The 21,214-nt window shown below is 42.0% G+C and overlaps 1 protein-coding gene across 2 annotated transcripts in view; it reads right to left on the minus strand.

The window, feature by feature from the left end:
* Nucleotides 1-21,214, minus strand: part of ZFYVE9 (zinc finger FYVE-type containing 9) — a 57,488-nt gene that overhangs the window by 2,554 nt on the left and 33,720 nt on the right. For both annotated transcript variants that reach the window (XM_059853822.1, XM_059853821.1), the window contains 11 exons: nt 20,356-20,479; nt 19,099-19,221; nt 17,780-17,935; nt 10,912-11,136; nt 8,514-8,596; nt 7,694-7,798; nt 4,783-4,933; nt 3,596-3,676; nt 2,414-2,576; nt 1,490-1,595; nt 386-562 (listed from right to left, as the gene is read on the minus strand). In XM_059853822.1, coding sequence (XP_059709805.1) covers nt 386-562; nt 1,490-1,595; nt 2,414-2,576; nt 3,596-3,676; nt 4,783-4,933; nt 7,694-7,798; nt 8,514-8,596; nt 10,912-11,136; nt 17,780-17,935; nt 19,099-19,221; nt 20,356-20,479 — 1,494 coding nt within the window. The remainder of the gene's footprint in view (nt 1-385; nt 563-1,489; nt 1,596-2,413; nt 2,577-3,595; nt 3,677-4,782; nt 4,934-7,693; nt 7,799-8,513; nt 8,597-10,911; nt 11,137-17,779; nt 17,936-19,098; nt 19,222-20,355; nt 20,480-21,214) is intronic.

The raw sequence follows: 21,214 nt of genomic DNA on the forward strand, positions 1-21,214 counted from the left end.
TAAAGCAGCTTTTCCACTTGTCTTTGTGCTTCTTGGTGTTCCCAGTGGCTGCCTGAGCAAAAGGAAGCTTCTCCTCCTGTTTTCTCAAAGCAGCTCCTTGGGATGAGCAGGGCCCTCACACTTGCTGGCAAAAAGGCCAGTTAAGAGTCTGCTCTGAGCACAGAGCAGGTGCTGCTCGTGCCATATGGGGCTCAAGCCTATGTTAATTCAGGCTGGGCCTTGGATCTAACAGAAGTCCCAAAACACCAAACAACAGCCAGCACCACCTGACTGGCATCTGATACTGGTACTGCTTCAGAATTCTCCTGGTTTAAGTGGTGTATTCCGTTCTGGGGAATGAACAAGAGAACACTCCCCCAGTTAAGCCCAGACATTGAAGACTTACTTGATCTGAGTCCAGTGTAACACGGAGACCCAGCTTAGTCATTCCATCTTCTTTCAGCAGTTTCAGATGAGGACACAGAGCCAGACAGAAAGCTTTTGCCACATTCTCAGTCAGTCTGCTGTGATCAGCCGGGTCACTCAGACCATTGTGTTGCTCATCATTTTCTAGAAAAAACACCTGAAGGGAAGAGTCAGCACAAGACATAACAATTGGCTTTTCTAGAAAATTCAGATCGGATGTCATTTAAACTTCTGCAAATGAAGACTTAAGAAGTAACTGTTCAGGGAAGCCCAGCAAAAACCCCTAAAGACAAGTCACCTTAGGGAGAAAAAAAAAAAAAAACCACCTTCAGAAGAAAGATTTAAATTTAAATAGTCCTCTGAAACCTCTCAGATCTGGTCAAAAGCCTTGCTATGGAAATTCACTATGTATCGCACATGGTTGTAATAAAAACCTGCTTTTAAACAGATGTTAAGTTCAGAAAAATTACACTTTTAATACAAGCCTGAAGATCTCTGCTATTTTTGTCATTGAACTTGTTTCTGTTGAGCCCAAATGACCTGGGAAAAAAGGGCACACGGGGGCGAGCTGCAGAGTAAGGAACCTGGTTCCTCCCCAGCAGGCAAAGTGAAACAGTTACAGAAATATTTTGACACCAGCATTTGTGTGCTGGCAGAGTCACAGGCAACATCAGCCATGCAAGCAGTTTCTGCGTGATTTGTGCCTCAACACTTTAACATGCAACATTTTAGAGAAAGTGGCTCGAAATAACATTTCTAAAAAACAATTTATATTAAGATTTGTCTCCGTGTAGAAAGGCAGCTTTGAACACAAAGACAAATGAAACCAACTGCTCCTGTGTGAAAGGCAGCAAGTGTTGTTGTGGTCCCCCCCAGGCTGATGTGAGCAGCAGTGGCCGGCGCAGCGCGGGCTGTGGCTGTGTCAGGGGGGAGGATGTTTTATCCCTTTTATCCCGCAGGATGCCACCCTGTGCAGGCAGGAAAGGCACCACAGCCTCGTGGGGAAGCACGGGCTGCTTCCCTGTGGTGACTGGGGGAGCAGCTGGCCGCAGCCCTGGCCGCAGTGCCGGGCTGACAGACCCACCTCTGTCCACCGGATGACCTTCCCGTTGGCCTTGTACTCGGAGCCGTGGAATATCTTCACACTGGTTATAGATTCCATGGATTTGCCATCAATAGGGCTCACAACGCTGCAAAAGGGAGGGAGGAGGGTGAGCTCTGACTCAGCACAAGACCTGAGCTGGACAGAGCCCTGTGCAGAAGAGAATGACCTTGGAATCAAAGGGCATTCCTGAAAGGGGTCACATGCACAAGACAGGTGCAGAAGGACCTTCCTGAAGGTTTCCAACAAAGCTTTGCAGCAGAGCTGAGATCCTGTAGGGTTCTGACAGAGTAACAAGGTGTTTCATACAGGTTGGATTTTTGCTCATTTGTAAACTCAGTGTAGGCCATCAATACTGAAACACAACTTACGCAGCCCAGGACTTGACTGCAGAACCTAAGATTGATCTGGAGAGCCTGAAACTACAGAAATATCCTTCCTTCTAGGTGCTGAGTCCTGAAATATGGAATCCATCACAACAGCACTTTACTGCCATAAATACTTCAGCTGCCAAATCCACCTTCCTTTTGGCTTAACTATCAAGTGTCCAAAGAGACTGTTGATGTTCAGCAATTTTGTTTCCAGCTCTACTTAATGCAAACTAAGCACCAACAGTGCAAAGTGACCACAATGTGCAGGGTTCAGCACTGAGAGTTGGAGACAGATTAGTGGTTTCCAATAACGGGATATTGGCAATGCCAAAAAAAAATCCATAGCATTGCCAATATTCTAAATTGATGCCCCAAAGCTCTGCTATCTCAATTCCATTTTCACAACAATTAATTGCATTTATCACTCACAACAGAGGTGCAGACTTTTAATTCCTATTGATTTGAAGACTCATGTGCCTTACAAGATCAATTAAATTTTTTAACAGGCACCAGTGTCAAGTGCTCCTCTACTTACCCCTTATTAAAGTTTTTATCATCTTCTACCCACTGAATGTGAACATGTTCCTGAGGGTCTTCAGCATCTACTTTGCCACAGGTGATGGTGAAGTCTTTCATCTCTCTCAAGGCCTGTCTCAAAGAGTCCATGTTCTCAGCAGTTATCTGGACCATCACTCCATCTAGGGAACCAAGAAATCCTCATTAGCCAAGATAAGCCATGCCAACACAGCCTATACAGAAAAAAACCAAACATCCTTCATCTGTTTGCAACAGAGGTTATATGCTCATTTTAAGCATCATGAGCAGCAGTGCTCCATAAACACACTTCTGAACAGTCACTTTCCTAAACTGCAAACCTGCTGAGTGCTGATGAGGGAAAATACAACAGTAGGAGAAGGGCAGCTCCCAGGTGAAGTCAGCTGTTTGCCCTGAGTTTGCCTCACAACCTGACACCTGCCTTAGGCCACCCTCAGAAACGCCACTTGCCACTGCTCCACTGAACCATTTCCTTTGGTGGCTCTGGCAGCAGCACTCCAGCAGTGACAGTGGTTGAGAAGTCAGTGCTTGCCTGACAGTGGCAAAAGTGAGCACCAAGGGCAGGAGCACTGCCACAGCACTCCTGCCTGCACTGTCACAGGTGCAGGGACCTGACTGCACAGCTGTGCAGCTCAGCTTGCAGGCACTAAGAGCTTCCAGCCAGAGCACCCCAGGGCAGCTCCTTCTGTGATACAACAAACCAAATCCCAGAGGGACCAGCTCGGTGCTCTCCACCTGTCATGTTCTCTCTGCCCACATACAAGCACATAAACAATGCACATTCATACCCCAGCACACTGCAGGGCTATTTGGTAGCAGAGGAAGTTTAGCAGGACTTCCTCTGCTGCTTGGTGGATGACACATTCTGTATTTCTTAGGCTCACAATTTCCTCATCCAACCCAAACCAGTGATTCGATTACAGGCTCCCAAGCCAAGTATTTCATATCTTACCCTCATTTTCTTGGGACCCTGTTTTGCAGCATCTGCACAAATTCCTCCTTGGTAAAGGAACTGGGTGGGTTTTGCTTAGAAGTAGGATAAAGCTGAAGCAGCAGCAAGACTCCAAGGCCCAAGGCATTTGAGCAGAGAGAGCCCTTTTAGCTGCAGAGCTGAGCTGGGCAAAGAGAGAAGTGTGTTTTAAGCAAGCAGTTCAGTTCTTACCTTCCACTATACTGGATTTGGCAAGGAAGCCTGAAGAGGATTTTAAAGCTCCACTGAACACAAAGAAGCTGGCACCAGTCACTGCAACAACAACAACAACAGGAGAGATTTAGTGAGGCTTTTGTCAAAGCAATGCCTTACCCAAGAATCAGGTATCAGCTCTATCAGCCAGAGAGGTGATTACCCTGAATCAGGACAAATGCTGTTTGGAATTATGGTGCCTGTATTGCACATCATAAGCTTGGATATGCAAAGGCAAATCACCCAGTTATTTTCTAAACTGGACAACAGTTTTTGTCTAAGTTAATGCTTGTACTTTATCACTCTCCCTCTCCATGCCCTACACACCCCTGAGTTTCAGAATTACTAATTCTGGGCAACCAAGTACACAATTAACTTCTAAATGTTCCCACACAGGTGGCAGATTGTGAGTGAGCTGTTAATGGATCACGCTAGCACCAACCCACCAGCAAGGCCACAGCTCAAAGCCACTTGACTTAAAGGAAAATTATCTTCAATGACTACGAAGCATCATGAAATTCCTGCTGGAAATCCCTCATCTTGTCCCATAGGTGAAGCTAACAGAAGTCAGACAAGACCATCAGTCTGAAGTGACATTGCATGCCAGTACACCTGCTGGAGTCACCAGTGACACTTGCAAACCATCCAAATCAGCCTCTGTCTTGTTCTCATTTGGAGATTGTATAAATGTCTGTACCAGAAATGTCTCCAAACACACAACATTTAAATTCTCAGCACACAGCTGCTGCAGCCCTCCAGCCTACTGTAACAAAAATATGCCCTGGAAATTAGATGGTCTAATTAAGGTGAAAATGAGAAGTTGCTTGAAGATGCGTTACTAAAATGCTGCTGTGGTTGGTTATTCCTATTGAACTTTCTGTCCTACTGAATCTAGTCTTTCTTCCACATAGTGTAGGTCAAGCACAGGCAACCACAACCTCACCTGCACATCCCATAATGCCAAAGCCAGCTCTCCTTATTAATGGAGGGGTGTTGCCTAAGCCAGTTCCAGCACAAAGCTGCCCAGTCAGGGATGCCAGTGGTCAGACTGATTTTCTCTAACAAAAACTGGGTGAAACCCAGCCAAACCCAGCTGTGGCCAATTCACAAAGCTGGGGCAGCCACACAGGGGCCAAGCAGCCATGCAGAGGCAGGGCTGCCCTCACCTTTCCTGGGCTGGTTGTGGATGCTGATGGCCTGTGTCTGGTAGTTGCCGTCGTCGTTCTGCACGCACACCAGGTGTGAGTCTGCCTTCTCGTTGAAACACGCTCCTCCTGCCAGCACGTGCTCGTTGGATTTGTTCATGGCTTTCATCATCTGCAAACACAAAGCTTTAGCATTTCCACCCAGCTCACCAAGCACTTCCATAAATAGGTGGTTCTTGGAGCAGTTTGATCAGAAGCTTCTCAAGTTCTCATGTTCCATGTCAGGTTTTAGCACTCAGAACCATAAACTGCTTCTGAGAAGAGGGTTCAGGTCTTTTACTGCCTGGATACTTTAAAGTGCCATCTTGTGTGCAATTAAGATAAGTGGTATAAGGGATAGCTGAGCTACAGAAATTGCAAAAGCTGTTATCTCTACCTGGTTTTAAAATTACACGGGGGGAAAACCATGAGAAAAACCTTGGGAGGAAATACTTGGCTTGTTTACACAACTGCAGTTGTTAAGGACATAAATCATAAATGCCCCTCCACGGTTCAGTGCCACATGGGCTCTGAGACTGGGGCCATTTCATCCTGTTCTGCCACAACCAGACACCAAATCTTCAGTCTCTGTGCTTCACCTGCATGAACTGGTGAAACTGGGATTAATGTTCCCAATTTAAGACTTTTAAAAAACATCCAAATTCTCTTTCTCTGCAAAGCAGGTCTCCAGAAGGCATCCAAAAAAGTTTATGACACAGGTGCCCTTCTGCTGACTATCATCTAACATGCACCGAGTTAGACACCATGACAAAATATCCTTGTAGATTATCTAGTTTCTTTTCCCCACTATTCCTCTTCATGGAGGCTCAGACTTGGTGGTTTTTGATACAAAAGAAAACTGAGGGAGTCACCCAACTCTGGAATTTGTTTCAAACAGGAAAATGACATGTTTGCTTAAAATAAAAAAAGTCAAATTAAATGACACAAATCCCCCCGCAGTGAAAACCCAGAAAAATACTGAAATATTTGACATCTCCTAACACACTCACACTCCCACCTCTGCTTCCTGGAGCTCATAAGCATGCAGGCTACACACAACACATTTGTCTCTCTCAGTCCAAGGTAAAACCTTAATTACAGTGTCAGGAACATTAACTGATGTTTGCTATTGACAAATGTGCACAGGTGTAATGTTTGGGGAGGAAACTTAATTAAGATTTTGCATCAGAGATCAGTGTCTTTCATTATCCAGTTGATCATGCCATGCTCCAGAAACTGGATTTTAGCTCCAGAACAGCCACATTTGTGGAGCCCAGCAGTTGCCTTCAGCACAACAAGAAAGAACTGGATGTGGCAACTGTGCTTTCTTAGAAGGCAACTGATTAAGAAATTACAGTCACCTTTGCTGAGGGATTAAACAGACAACTAGGACCCTCTAAGCTTCAGAAAATTTAAATAATTTTGAAAACAAAAATATGTCTTTAATAGAAAAACCATATATTAATGTGTAATTTGTTAATCACAGGTTAAATTTTCCCCATTTAATACATGCATGAGATTTCAAATTAATTATTTAACTTTTTAGATATTGAAAATATCTGAGTAACAGTCCTTTCTAATTAAATAAAAGTAAAGGTCTTATTATTTAATTCATCTTGAGACTGGCTCAGTTGGTTAGAGGAGGGTGATGGTAACACCAAGGTTATGGGTTTGATCCCTGGATGGGCCATTAACAGTTGGACTTGATGATCCTTGTGGGTCCCTTCCAGCTAAGAATATTCTGTGAATCTTAGTTCAAAGTAAACTCATGAAAAATTCCCATTAATACAACTTTTCAAATGAATCACAAGCGATGAACAATGTTAAATAACAATTTCTCCATTTAAAAAGCTGAATCCTTGCATCACATCTGGAAGGGAACCCAAGCACAATGCAGAGTTCTGCTAGTCCCTGACACAGGAATTCCCTCTCAGTCCTGCTCAGTCCATGCCTGGCACAAGTGGAGCTGGCACCTTGCAAACACCAGGCACAGCTGACACAGAACTGCATTGTCTGTGCCAGACTGGATTCATTCAAACCTCACTGACCTCTCCCATTCTGGCACAACTGCATCAAAAATTAAAACACCTTTTAACAGACCCTTTATCTTCATCAATTTCATCTTTTTCAAACTTCATAAAAGAACACTTTTTTATTCAATGATTTTTTTTTTACTCACTTATTTTACTCAAATGCTTCTTGCAGGGAAATTCCCTCTTGAGATAAAGCTTCATTCTGCTCTGATCTTACAAGAACTTTTACAAATACCATTCTGCTCAGGAGGTTTGCTCTCTCCCCAACTCTGACAGGTTTCAAACTACCAAGTTACCTCCCTCTCTTGAGACAGAACACGAAATCAATCCCTTCTCCACTGTTCCCTTTCATTACTGTTCAAATACCTCCTCCCCCAGATTTCTCTAGTTAGCAGCACTAACTCCTACAGATGCTGACTGATTTTCTCACACCAGAAATCAAGTATAAAATTTCAATGTTGAGGGAACTTTTACATAAAATAATCTGCAATCCAACAAATACTACTAAATGCTTTGAGTGGGAACACAACAAATGAGAAAAGCTAATGCATGTTTTCTTCCTAGTTTACCTCTAGTGTAAAGTTTGTCAACTTGCTCAAATCAAACATATGACACTGTATGTAAACAGTTCAAAAACCTGAAGAAAAAGCATTTAAGAGTTTAATTAACAGTAAATGGAATTGCATTCTTCCTGTGAAGCCAGGCTCATTCACTTCCAAAAGCTGTGTGCATCACACAGTTAGTATTTGCTTTTGAGGCATTTTTCCTTAGTGGTAGTGAATAAAATAAAAATTCCTCTAGATCTCAAGTACTCCAATCACAAAGAAACTGTACACAAATGTATGTTTTATAAGCATTACCTCATTATATCTGTTGCTAGGTATTTTGATGCTGGTTTTTCTGACTTCCATATCAACCACTAAACCTTGGACTACAGGCAGTGTGTACTGGTAGTTTCTGAAGTCCTAAGAATTAAAACAAGATTTCAAGTTAGCCATGATGATCATCATTAACACTCTAGGTTTCATAACTATCCTGGTGACTACTACTTAGCCCATTCAAATAACTGTAATCAGTGACTGTAAGGCAGGGAGGGACAGAGACACCACAGCATGTAACCCATGTAATTGCAGTACTCAAATGAAAAAATATCTCTTATATCAAAATTAATGTTCTCCAACCTTGAATATCATCACTGTATGTAAGAAAATTTGCTCTCTGTGTTCTGTTACATTACTAGATGGAGTTATTAGCTTTTTTAGCAGTGATATTAAGTCATGCATCAAAGAGAATTTCCTATATTGAAAATATTTGCCAAGTAGGAAGAGATAATAACATCCCTTCAGTGAGAGCACGATGTAATCAGAGACCTGTGACTGCACACTGTGATGACCCAGCACTTCTGAGGAAGCAGTCTGAGCAAACAGTGCACTTATTTCAAAATCCAAACACCCTCCAGCAGCCAGGTTTGGGACATTGATTTGGGTACCTTGTTACAATTCACTGTGTTGTTGAAAGCTAACAGCCACTCTCAGTAACAGCAGGGAAATTCACCCAAATCCCCACTACTTCCTCTTGCATCTCCTGGACCTTCCAGCTGCTACATGCACCTGGAGCCCCCACCTTCCCACACAGATCCACTGACACCAATGGAATGCACAGATTCCATCACAGACTTACTGCAAGGAGGTTCATGATCGTGTGTCCAGTCTCTCCAAACAAAGGCTTACGGAATCTGACACTAAAGAGTGGGCACGGATAAACTGGAATAAAACAGAAAAGAACAGGTCAGATGGAAATTTCCATCCTCAGATTGTGCAAAACCAGACCCAAATATCATGTCCTCACTTGAATGTGATAAGCAGCAGCTAAAGAAGAGACTGGAACACTGGAGTTTAAAAAGCAAAAGGAAGAAGGGTTCAACATTATAATGACCTCACACGTGTCATGGCTGCTTGCCCACCGTTCTAGAAACAAGAATAATTATGCAGAAAGCTCACAGATGCCACACTGCAGGACTGAACTGAGTGACCTGGGCCCTGATGGCAAAGATGACCTAAGTGCTTCTTTGAAATGGCTTCTATTTTTGCACAACCATCCTGCTGCTCTCCACTACTGCATCATCAGTCTTTCAGTTCTGTGGCTGACACGTGACATTCAAGTGATAACCCAGATTATTTTATTTCCTGTTTTCATTATTTCATGAGAGTGTGGCAAACTCCACAGGGGTACATCAAAAACAATTTAAAGGACATTTATGGTATGTCAGTGATGTAAAGTATCTGCATTCCTTGGCTAACATCCATACCTGTGAAATATCTGTGATGCAATTCTGAGTGCAGGGCATGGATCTGGCTGCATGACGTTATGTTGCAGCAGAAGCCATCACAATGCTTGGAACATGACTCATGCACTGGTACATAATGCCAAGGTTTCCTAAACACGTGTTTGAAGGAGGATTCCTAAGCTATCCTCAGGCAAACACTGAGCCTGATTTCCCCAAATGCCTCACTCCCAGTTCCCAGTGTGGCCAGAAGGGACTGCAGAGTGCTCAGCATCATGTGAATAACAAGAGGATTTCCTGACAGATCAGCTCCAGCCTCTGCACACTGATGTGATACCTGGAAGCACCACACACCACATGCAACCAACCCCTGCACAGTGCCCTGAGGCACCAGCCTGGGCTGAATTTCCTGTGTCTGCCACTGGTTTCAAGCTCCATCCCAGATGCACCAGATTCCCTGAGCCTGGGCTCTTGGGCTGATCTGTGGATGCTCAGCAGATGTTTTCTGCACACCCAGCAACCCAAGGGCCTCCTGCATCTGATCTGCACAGTCAGCAGCACTGCACAAATGGCCAGATTCTGACAGCTCCACCAGCAAGGAGGATGGAAGGAAGCCCAGGAAACTTGGGCCACAAAAGCAGCACCTTCCCGGGAGAAACTGAGGAGTGCCCTGCAGTCACAACTGGCACAGCTCAAGGGAATATGTCTAAATCCAAATCACAGCCATAGGAATGATGCAAAGCCTGGCTTCCCAGGTACTTTGTCACTATGAAAACACTTCTTTCTGTGCTCAGAAACAGATGTCATATCCAAAACATGAGCATTTTTGTTTGTTTTTCTCAATACTGATGGGAATAAATGCACTTTAACAATGCCTGCAGATACACACAAAAACCTACACACCTTTAACATGAATGTTCCTTTGGAGAAGTTTAACATTCAGTCCTCATCCTCAGAAGGCAAATTTTAAGGATTTTATTTTTCTCCTCCAGCAACACACATATTCGGTGGAAAATTCCCCATGTTCTCAAAACTTTAAAAGTTAAAGTGACAAATCTCTGCACAGCTTATTATAAAATTTATTTCCTTAAAATGTTCTGAAAGAGTTCTAGGAAAAATTAGCAACAGACCATTTTCATAGTAATTTAGATTAATGAGACATGCCAATTAAAACTGAAGATGAGTAAGACATACAATTTTTGGCCCATCATGGTGGACAGACTGCCAGTAATGTCTTTGCTCCAGCAATGGTAAATGTCTTTTGAAAATTATTTTAACTTAACTTTTGCCAATTTCATGCTAACTGCTAAGATTTTGTTCAGATGAAACATTCTCTCCAGCCTATTTATTATTAGTTCCAACAGTACTTTTGCAACAAACTGCCAAGTTTGTTGCCCCTGCACATATATTGTTACTCTCTGGAAATGAACGTGCATTTAAAAACTTAAAAGCAAATGGTCTTTCATTTCAACATGGAAAGAGCTTAACATCTCAAAGCTCTCCCTTGTGCTATCTACACCAGCTAATCAGACTTGTTCTGCACATAACTCTCAGGTCACTAAATAGATACAAACATGCTCAGAACTAGATTTGTCTCCACAAAAACCTCCCTGATGTCCCAGCAGAGTTGTAAAAATGCCGTAGGTCCCATCACCACCTGAGTGCTGCACTGTGGGTCTGACACACAGCTCTTCCTTGCCTGTTTGAGCCTGGGTGGCTCTGACAGGTAACAATCCATGGCTGGGGGAGTGCTCTGGAGCAGAATTCATCCATTCCCCTGCAGAAGTTACTCACGCCTGTATTCAGCTCCGAGTCTCAGCATCAGCCGGATGGGGAACACTTTGGCCCAGGGAGTCTCCCACTTCTGGATGAGGATGCCAAACAGGTAGGGTGGGGTTGGGAGCACCAGGTCCTGCAGGGACTGATAGGTCGCTGCAACGTACAAGAACCCTCCGTGTTCTTTGCTTCCAAGGAAGCTCTGGCTGAAAAAGGAGTGTCCCAGGTTGCCAACAATGTTACCTATGGGGGGAAAAAAAAAAAGAGTTCATTACTTCACTGGCTTGAGAGCTGTATCAAGAACGTCAGGAGTTTTTCAGAAGGTAAAAAAAATCCATGTTAAATTCACTTTTCTTCCTGGCGCATTAATGTGTATTAACCACACCTGAAACAATGGGTCAACCACAGCTGCTCTGGGCAACCTGTGCCAGGCTGTCACTGCCCTTTCAGGATACCAGAGGAGAGTTCAGGCCAGCATTGCTGCTAAGGTGGTACCTGAAACCTCCCTCTGGCACTACAGACACACCCACACTTTTTTCAGTGCATTACAGATATTAAAGGGACTTCCACTGCAGGAGCTGCTGTTGTTTGAGCGAAACTTTTGGATTCAGCTGCAGTTTAAGGAAGGATGTGCACCTGGTCAAACAATTAGTGTCCCCTGGTTATCCTTCCATTTAGGAAAACCACTGGGGTGCTTGATCAGACACATATTGAAGATCTGGGTCATTTCAAGAATTACACAAAAGACTGTTTATTTCATTAGTACACTTAATGTAAAATGCAACTGAGAGAGACACAGGGGAGAAACATCACTAATTTTTATTCACATTTTTACTCTTTGATGCTTCTGATTTCCAAAAATGTTTATACTCAAATGGCTGAATGAATCTGAATGTTGATTAGGTTATTATAGCATCCAACACAGCATTTAACACTGAAGCAAAGAACCATGGTGTGATTCCTTTTACCAAATGACAACAACAGCATGCAAATAATGTACAGAACAGCTGATCACAATTCTCCATAGGAAGATGTGAATATTAATAGTGATGATTTGCTCTCAAAGAAAAAGACAATTTCAGAGAGCATGGTGTGCTTGATCACACCACTCATGAGGAACTGCATGGGATTGAGGTACTCATGCAGACCTCCTGGGCTTCTGGAGCAATCCCAGACTTTCCCACCTGCAGACAGAGACTGCTAAGTAGGAGTTTCTGCTCCTTCACCACCTCATAACAGAGTGTTTGTAGCTGAACTCAAGGCAGTGATGTGCACATGTCCATCTGCACATCCACTGGACATTACCCATTTCTTCCTTTTACACACACGATGCACAAACAGACGAATGCCAGGTTTTAAGTAAGTAAAACTGTGAGTCACAGAAGTGATACTTTGACATCCTCAGTAATACAAGTTATAATAATACAGTTATTCCAGCCCTCCCTCTGGAGATGTGGCCATGCTGCTTTGCACCTCTCCAGACCACCTTGGTACAATCATCACTCAATACTGACCTTCACACTACCTTGAGTCCTCCAGCTTTACATATAGTGACTGGTAGCTCTGTAAGCAAAATGCTCCATTTACACTCCATCTAACAAATAGGCTCAAGGGGTTCCTTATTTTTCAAATTTCAGGGCCCTTTTGTGGATTTTTTTTTTCCTGTACTAACAAATGCTGCACAAAGTAAGTTATTAGGTTCCCTGTTAGAAGGTGACAGCTTTGGCAGCCCAACATCCCATAGTAGGGTGAGGCTCATTCAGAGTTTGCCACTGTCCTGTGAAGCCAAGCTGTGATTTTACAGATACACACAGGCCAAAGCTGACATGATCACCCAGATAAAACTCCAGAACTCTTAGAGTGGCTACAATTTCTCAGCTGAGCATACCTGATGAAAAGCAGCTAGTAGAATAACAGAGCCACATCAAATGTCAGCTGCTGAGAATCCCTGCTCCTGCCCATGTGCAAATGCAGCTCTGTCAGCTGTGCTGGGACACTAGTGCCTGCTCAGTGAAACACCAATGCACCAACGTGGGCATCCTGCTAGTGAGTGCAAACCAGTGTATCCACTGGTGTTCATGAGAAAGATTTTCACTTCTCTAAAATAGCTGCTGGCACTCGTTTGCTTTTGCAGTTTCCACCTACCCTCACTAATCGCCTCTTCTTCATTTATACTTCCTTTTCCCCTTCCCATCTGTTCTTACCCAAATAGAGCTACAGGCCTGATAATAAAGTTACTTGGTGAGGTTCTCAGCTCCAACAACATGATCACAATAATCCTTTTTACCCTGCAAGTGTATGACGTGTATGAACTGCCAAACTGCACTGAGTTCTGCCCCCTTTTCTGTGTATTTTCTGTGTGTGAGAGGCCAGGCAAAGTGCAGCTGTACAATCCTGCATGGATCTGAGACGTGTGGCACTGCCCACTGGAATGACAAAGCAACCAGACATTTCCACTTGAGACTGGTGCCAAGTGCTGCAGCAGAAGGGGATGACTACTTATTTTTTCTGTTTCAGGAGATGAGCCTCAAGGCTCACACGCCTGGGATGCCTTAATAATAATTTTTCAGCCAAGAGAGACATGGAAAAAACCCTCAGAGTTGAATCTGCAACTCAGCTGTTCAGCCCTTTCCTTCCATAAGTCACAGCACCATAAATTACTCCTTCTGACACAAGCAGCTTGCACAGTGCAAGATCCAAGAAGTTGCCCCCACTTTAAGGGGACAGATTACTGGGATTAGGTAGCTGTGCTACAATTCATTATTTGTAACTGCTTAAGAGTCTGGATGTGGACAGCATGGGAAGAAGCAAGTGTTTTCCTACACACTTCTTTAGTGCCCTTTGCAGTCAGCACAACCAAGTCAAAAAGGCTCTTTGGGCTTGTCCCTCAAACATTTCTACCCCAACCAGGGGCTGTCAGTCTTTCCTGCCCTGTCTCTGAAGGTGATTCCAAGCCAAGGCCCCACTGAGAAGTTGCTATTCCCAGCCTGACATTGTCAAACCAAACCCACTGCACCATTACACATTTTAAGCACAGAACTGTTTCAGAAGCTTGTAGAGAAAGTGTAGGCGTCAGAAAAACCTTCAAAAATAACTATCCTTTGCAAAAGCATGTAATTTAATTTAAAACATATCACAACTTCCTTTCTAATGAGGCAATCTCAGAGTGAGCAGAAAGGTGCCTTTCCATATATTAAGTTCCAGCACCTGACATTATTTAGGAAGTGCTTTAAGTGTGCATGATGCATCTAAAGTAGTTCTGCAGGAGGTCAGTACTTATCCTCTCCTCAATTATACTGTGTTATCCTTGACTTTAAATCTTAAGCATCCCTACAAAGTTGTCCAGAAAAAAAAGATGCTTTTATCCATAGTGTTTTGAATTCTTCACTCAGATATCTTTCCATGATGAACAATGTGCTTTGTACAGCAATTTGGCAAGCCCTTCTGGCCTCAAAACAGTCTATACCAGGAAAGGTAGATGAGGGGAAAAAAAAGAGACTCCTGCATTTGTTTATTGCCCTCAATGAGTAGTGAAGCCAGTTAGGTACTTTTACCAAAAACCAGTGAGGTTAAATTCTTAATGTATGCTTCCCATTTTTTGGTTAATTCCAGGTCAAAAAAAGGTAATGGCATCCAGACTCAGGCAAGGAATTTATTTGTGGCTAAGGGAATTCCATCCAAAGCAGCCAGGAACTGCCCTGTACCAAACTCTGCCTGAAAACCCCAGCAGCTCAGTCCTGCAGCAGGACATGCAAAGCAATATTCACCTGTGAACAATCTTGCCAGATGGATTTTCTTCAAGAGCAAATGAGCACTTTTCCTTTGGAAAAGGAACACAAACCCTATTGCTCCAAGAGCCAAGACCATGAATGTACCTTGATGCCCCAACACATCTGCAGCAGATGCCAACACTGAGAAAAACCTCCATATCAGCTCCACATTCAAAGTTCTGGCCATGGTCAGCATCTCTTTATTGAAACACATCAGAAAGCAATTTGGAAAGAACTTACTCCTATTGCCAAGGGCCATAATGCTTCACTTACTACCAGTGAGAGCAGCAGCTGCCAGCATCCAAAACCTTCTCAGGCTACTCTGGGGCAGCCTTCCTAACATCACTCACTCACCTCATATGAAGTTTGATTTTGTCTCCACCTTTCCACAGACCAATTGGTTAACCTGTTCTCTATTCAGAACATCTACATGGGCTTCTTTACAGATCTACAATTAACTACCACCATACTTAATTAAAACCACACTGGGTAAAAAATGCACAAATTGTGTCTGAGATAAACCCACCCTCACAAGGAATATCCCCAAAAACGAGGGTGACCACAAAGCCATTTCAGGCAGTTGCCAGATTTACACTTCCACTACAAAAGTAGCTTTTATTGTCTTCCAGCACAGAGCTGATGCACTAGGGCATCTCTGGCAGCACTACATTAACACATCCAACTGCCTCAAAGTACCCATTCAGACAGACAGAAGTCCTCATTTTCCCATTCACTGCCAGGCTTATAGCCAACAGACAAGGATAATCATGGGATTACTACTACAGCAGTACAACTACTACAACCACAACAGAAATCATTAGCTTCCAATTTCAAAACAAGAAAAGCAACACAGCAGGGAGCTTGATGACAGAGGGGCCAGAGGAAAAGTAAAGTGATGAAAAGTGAGCAGCAGTAAATAATTGCCTTAACTGACTTTATTTTTTAATAACTCACATGCATACAGTTTACAGTGAGAAATACTATTTTTTCCTTCATAATCTCTCTGCTGCCTTCCTACCAGAGACAGCCTGCAAACAACACCCAGCACAGAGGGCAGGACTCTGCCTCCAGAACAAGTTATCCCTTCAGGAAAGCGGAAACATCTGGGAAGAGGCATAAGTACATACAAGTACTTTGTGCTTCTAGGCATGAGCACAGAATTCAAGCTCCTAAATTCATGTGACTCATGAAGAAATCATTTGCTATGGATTGGGCTTTAATCCAACAAACAAAAAGGGATGCTTTGTTTTCCCGCTGAAAACAAGACCAAGAAATCTAAAATCACTTCAAAGCAATATCAACAACATAAAAAGTAATTCTTGTTTCCATTCCAATAAAAAGTACTTTTTACAGTACATTTATTACAGTACATCTATTTTATTACTTAGTTTTTAAGAAAACTTATACTATAGGAAATAAATAAAAAACCTCCACAGAATTTACTTCAGTTTCCTGATACAGAATAGATTTAAGCCAATGTATTATATAATGAAAAATGAAATGGAGAGGCAGGCTGTTAAAAAGTCTCTGAATTCTACTGGGAATTCTTGTTTGTTCTAAATGTCTAAATCATCTCATTGCCAGGAGAGGTGCAGTACCTCTGAAATGAACAGCTTGGAAAGCACGGCTCCACCTACAAGAGCAGAACTGCTAACCACTTCCAAGGGATTACAGACACCAAACTGAAACCCCTACAGCATCACCTCCTCTCTGCCTGAATAATGTTTAAAGCAGCCAAGTTACAAATATGCTAACAGATCCTTCTGCCTCTCAACGCGTGCCTTGGAAAGAAAAAAAAGATGGATACTGAAAGAACATTCCCAAGTGCTTTGGGAATTCATCAAGGTGCACTATCTACAAAACCTGCAGGCATTATGCAGTAACTGAAGGTGTCTGTCTACTCATCCTTCATGACTGAAACACAACGCACAGCAGATCCTACCAAAAGAAAACACACAGTGGAATTCTTCAACAGCAACACTCGGTTTCTGATTAACAATTGTACAATAGTCAGCAGCTCTTTGCACCAGTGGAATTGCAGGATATCAAATTACTACCACTACTGTACTAAAAAAGAATTCCAAATACATTATGTAGGAGTTATAAATTATGTATTTCTGTAGTGTAATTATACAGAACTTCATAGCAATATACACACCAAGCTGGATTTATATCTGCAATATACATATATACACATTTATATACACATGCTTGCCATTTTTCACATCCATCTCCCTCTGAATAACATCATTATAAGACAAAGAAAATGAATTGAGGTTTAGAGCAGTAGTTGTTTGCCATGCACACAAGATCCATTATGACATGAGATAATAATACATTCTGAACCTGGCAACCTCTCTGGACAAGCTGACCTTTATTGTACAAAGATATTTTAGGAAACAAATATCTTTCATTATTTTATAAAAGTACTGGATTCAATCACTCCAAAGGCATTAAGAACGATAAGCAGAACCTCCTGTAAATGTATTTTCAGCATATAACCTTAATGTGATCCAATTTCACCTCTGGAAAACAAGCTTTGTCTTCTGATGAGCGGAACCAAATACTTGCATTTTTCCTTAGGCAAGGATTTTTGAATTCTAAGGTCCAACAATAAACCTAGAAGTGGAAGCCTATTTACTTAGTAAATGCAAAATGTGCACTGATTTATATAAAAGTCTTGCAATCAAGATACAAAAATTAAAAATTATGGGATAATTTCTGAAATGCTCTACAGTTCATTCTGGGCACACATATACATATATTATTTTAAAATATAAATAGGATCTCCATCATGTAGTAACAGACATAGGCAGCATGAGAATCAAACTTCTGAACTACCTTGTCAGGAGATACTGAACATACTATCCACAAGAATTCTCAACATTTTCTTTCTGGCTGGAAGATCTATGGAGCAGCTCCCCAGGTTAGCAGCATTTTATCTGGTGAGATGATTAGAACACTGGATACTGGCAACCAACAACTTATCCCCCTATCAGCTTTGATCCTTATTCTCTTTTTATATTTTTGGTTTTTTCAAAAAGAGCCATTTACTCTGACAAAAATGTATCTGACCCTGTATGATTTTTAACATTTTTAACAGAGAGCATTCCTACCTGCTAAGGCATCCCGGTAAAGTTGCACAAAATGGTTAAAGATATCCTTAGGCAAACATTTCTCATCAGGCAAACACTGCAGGAGAATGACGATCTCCGACTGCCCCACCGCGTGCATGCCTTTGGTGGTGAAACACCAGCACTTCCTGTTCACATCTGCACGGATGGAAACATGGATCAGCAGAGCAGAACTGCAAAAAGGATGCCTACATTTCACTGCAGGAAGACAGCTCTTGCAAGGAGCAGTTTTACAGCACGTATTGTTGTGTTATCTGTCACACAGACAAATTACGTCCTACATCTGTTACCGTGAGGGCAAGCACATCCAAAACAAGAGCAGCTCAGTAATTCCCAGTTTACAGCTAAGGAAGAGCCAGAGTATTACAGTTCCCAGTCAGATCTTGGGATTAACACCACAGAGCAGACTTTTAGCAGTTTCTGTATTCAAATGAAAGGATGGGATTTAATGTGACTGAAGGAGCCTGAGAACAGGCCAGGCTGTTGGCTGTGTGTACCATGATCCTGACAACTAAAACAGTTTCCAGCAGTGATATCTTCCTTAACATGGAGAGCTGGATGTCAGGTGTCTCCACGAGACCTCACTGTGTTGTTATGCTTCACAGGGATGTTAGTAATGTCATGTGCTCTGAGCTTCATTTCTTGAGAATACTAAGTTGTTGAAATAAAACCTGTGTCTATAATATATTACCTTTTTATACATATGTAAAAGATTGTATTGCAATCCAAGAGATGCTGAAAGGTTTATAAACAGTTTATTAATACAGAACTGTCCTTCCCAATTTCTCCACTGTGTTTCTATCCAGCAGAGATCAGCTGAGGAACTGGCATGAGAAGCCATCCGTGTACCTCTCCACTCCTCCCTCAGCACAGGTGCACATAGGCACTGGACAGAAAGGGACAGAAGAGGTGCACAGGGGAATGGAACCTCTGCACTGTTATGGGATCCCATCTGCTTTTTCCAGAATGGGATGACAGGGGAATAAGCGAAGCAACCAAAGGAAAATGGGTGATAAAATACCCTACCCTACTAAGCTCTGCAGGGGACATTGATTTCCAAACCTGAGACTGGAGGCTCCATCAGTCCAGTTTCTATTTTCTACCTAAAATTATCTGTACTGATATCTAAATCACCAGAAAAGGGCCTTTTGACATTTAACTTAAAATGGCTCAATACAAAGTTTTCAACCCGTATGCTTTTTCTGAGACTATCCTACCAACTACAAATGCTGCTGTTCCTACTAATAATCTAGATAACATTTCCCTTCTAGACTAAGATTTATGTTATAATAAACACTTACAATTTACTATTTTTACCATGGACAGCAAATTAGCATTTAAAACAAATACTAGAGGGTCAGGGCCACCATCCTCCAGCTGCTGCATGACAGAGATCTGAGAAGGTCTCTCTTCCACAGCATAGTCTACAAAAGAAACACAATGAAATCCATAAATTACTGGTACAGACTGTACATTATAATCAGATAACCCCAATTCCAATTATTTTACTGTTTTGACCTTTTATACAAAAACTTATTTAAGTATTGCTGGTTTAAGTGATTGTTTACTAGACTGGTATTTTCAGCTTCAACAGAATTCATGAGATAGCCTCTGTACATCCTTTAGAAAGGTGCAGATTGTTTCAGAAAAATAACTATTTTTCAGTATCAACTAGAGGAGAAAATTGAAATCAAATTGAAAAATGTGTCACAATGTCAACTGAAATCCCAGATGACTAAGTTAAGAATTGTTACTTAAATCACAGCAAGGCTGAAGGGCATCAGTCCCGAACTACCGTAAACAGCAAACACAGAATGGAACAGATCTGAAATTAAATGCTGCTCACATTTTGGTTTTGACACTAGCCTGAAATACGAGGTTATTTCCAACTTAACATAAGAAATGCACTGTGCCAGCAAAATATCTAATAGGAATAGAACAACCAAAGAAGAGACAATAAGTTCATTCCAGGGATGTATTAAAGGATGTCATGAACCAGACTGTGGAAAGCAATTTCACATAAACAAATACACATTTTCTAATCTTTTCAAAATTAGTTTTTAATTTTCTGAAGCCTCCTCAATTTAGATCCTTTATAAAGGGATATCACGACTAAAAGCTGCACTGTGGGCCATGATGTGCAATAGTGCTGTTGAATGCAGTGCTTGGGGATGCCTCAGACAGAGCCCATGTTCCAACAGAATTTCAGAGAAGGGAAGCATGAATATTCAAAAGACTAATTAAAACCTATCTCTGTTTGAAACATTGCCCACAGTCCGATTAGTAAAGAAATTACCACATGTTTCTGGACTGCAGTTAATTTTTTGCTTCGTGTTTTACTTGTTACAGGAATTTCATTGCAAGGTGGGGCTTTTCCTGGATGCAAATAGGGACCAATTGTGCAAAGGAGTGGCCCAACATTTACCCACGAGTGCTTACTGAGAATTCCTTCCAATACTCAGCACACTGCCAGCATCTTATTTTTAAAATAAACACAACAGCCACTAGGTTATTGCATCTGGTAAGCATAAAAGCTGGCTGCCAAATTATACCCTCACCTCCTTTTACTCCAGTGGAGATGAGAATTGGAGGAAGACCATCTTCAGGAATCAGATTCATTGCACTGCCAACAGGACTGCCAACCTGAGTTATATTTCCCGAGAATACAGAGGCATTATCAGTCTACAAGAAGCAAACAACAAGGAAGGACAACATTAAAACAGTAATAATGATAAAAATGTAAGAGCTGGCCAGCTAAATTATTATAGATGTAGGTAAAGGAGTCTGTGTCTGCTGGAGAAACAGAAGCACCAAGTAATTTGGCTCTTTAACAACAGATGATCATGTGATGACTCCTGTATGTGAACTATTGCTAGAAAATCTGCTCAGAGCCTTCTCTAACATCATACATACCCATTTCTTCACAAAATCTTAATTCATCTATGCCCATCTGAACTTTTTGCAGAGTCTCAATTCCACTTACATGCTTACATGAGGTATGGTGGACTTAACATTGTTAACTTTATCTGCACTTTCCTGCATACATAATTTTGTGACAGAATATTCTTCTGATTCACACTATGATAATCTTATTGTTTCGAACCCCTTACTGACCATGACTCACCTTTTTTAAAGCATGTGTTACACAAACATCCTTCACACACCAGCTGTACAGCCAAATAGCTGGAAGACACACAGACAACAAACATTCCTAGTGCTTTGCCCCAAAACTCTTCAATTAATTTAAAAAGATATGGTTGTTTCAGCACTCTGCAAACATTCAAATAAGGACATCACTTGCTATGCAACATATTAAGACATGCCTGAGCAGATTTCCTGCATGAGTCTTACTGCAGTCACCACAGCAACTCACAGACCACTCACAACCAAGGCAAACACAGGATTTTGAATGCCAAA

This window comes from Haemorhous mexicanus, chromosome 9 (assembly GCF_027477595.1).
Source record: "Haemorhous mexicanus isolate bHaeMex1 chromosome 9, bHaeMex1.pri, whole genome shotgun sequence".
NCBI classification, from domain to species: Eukaryota; Metazoa; Chordata; class Aves; order Passeriformes; family Fringillidae; genus Haemorhous; species Haemorhous mexicanus.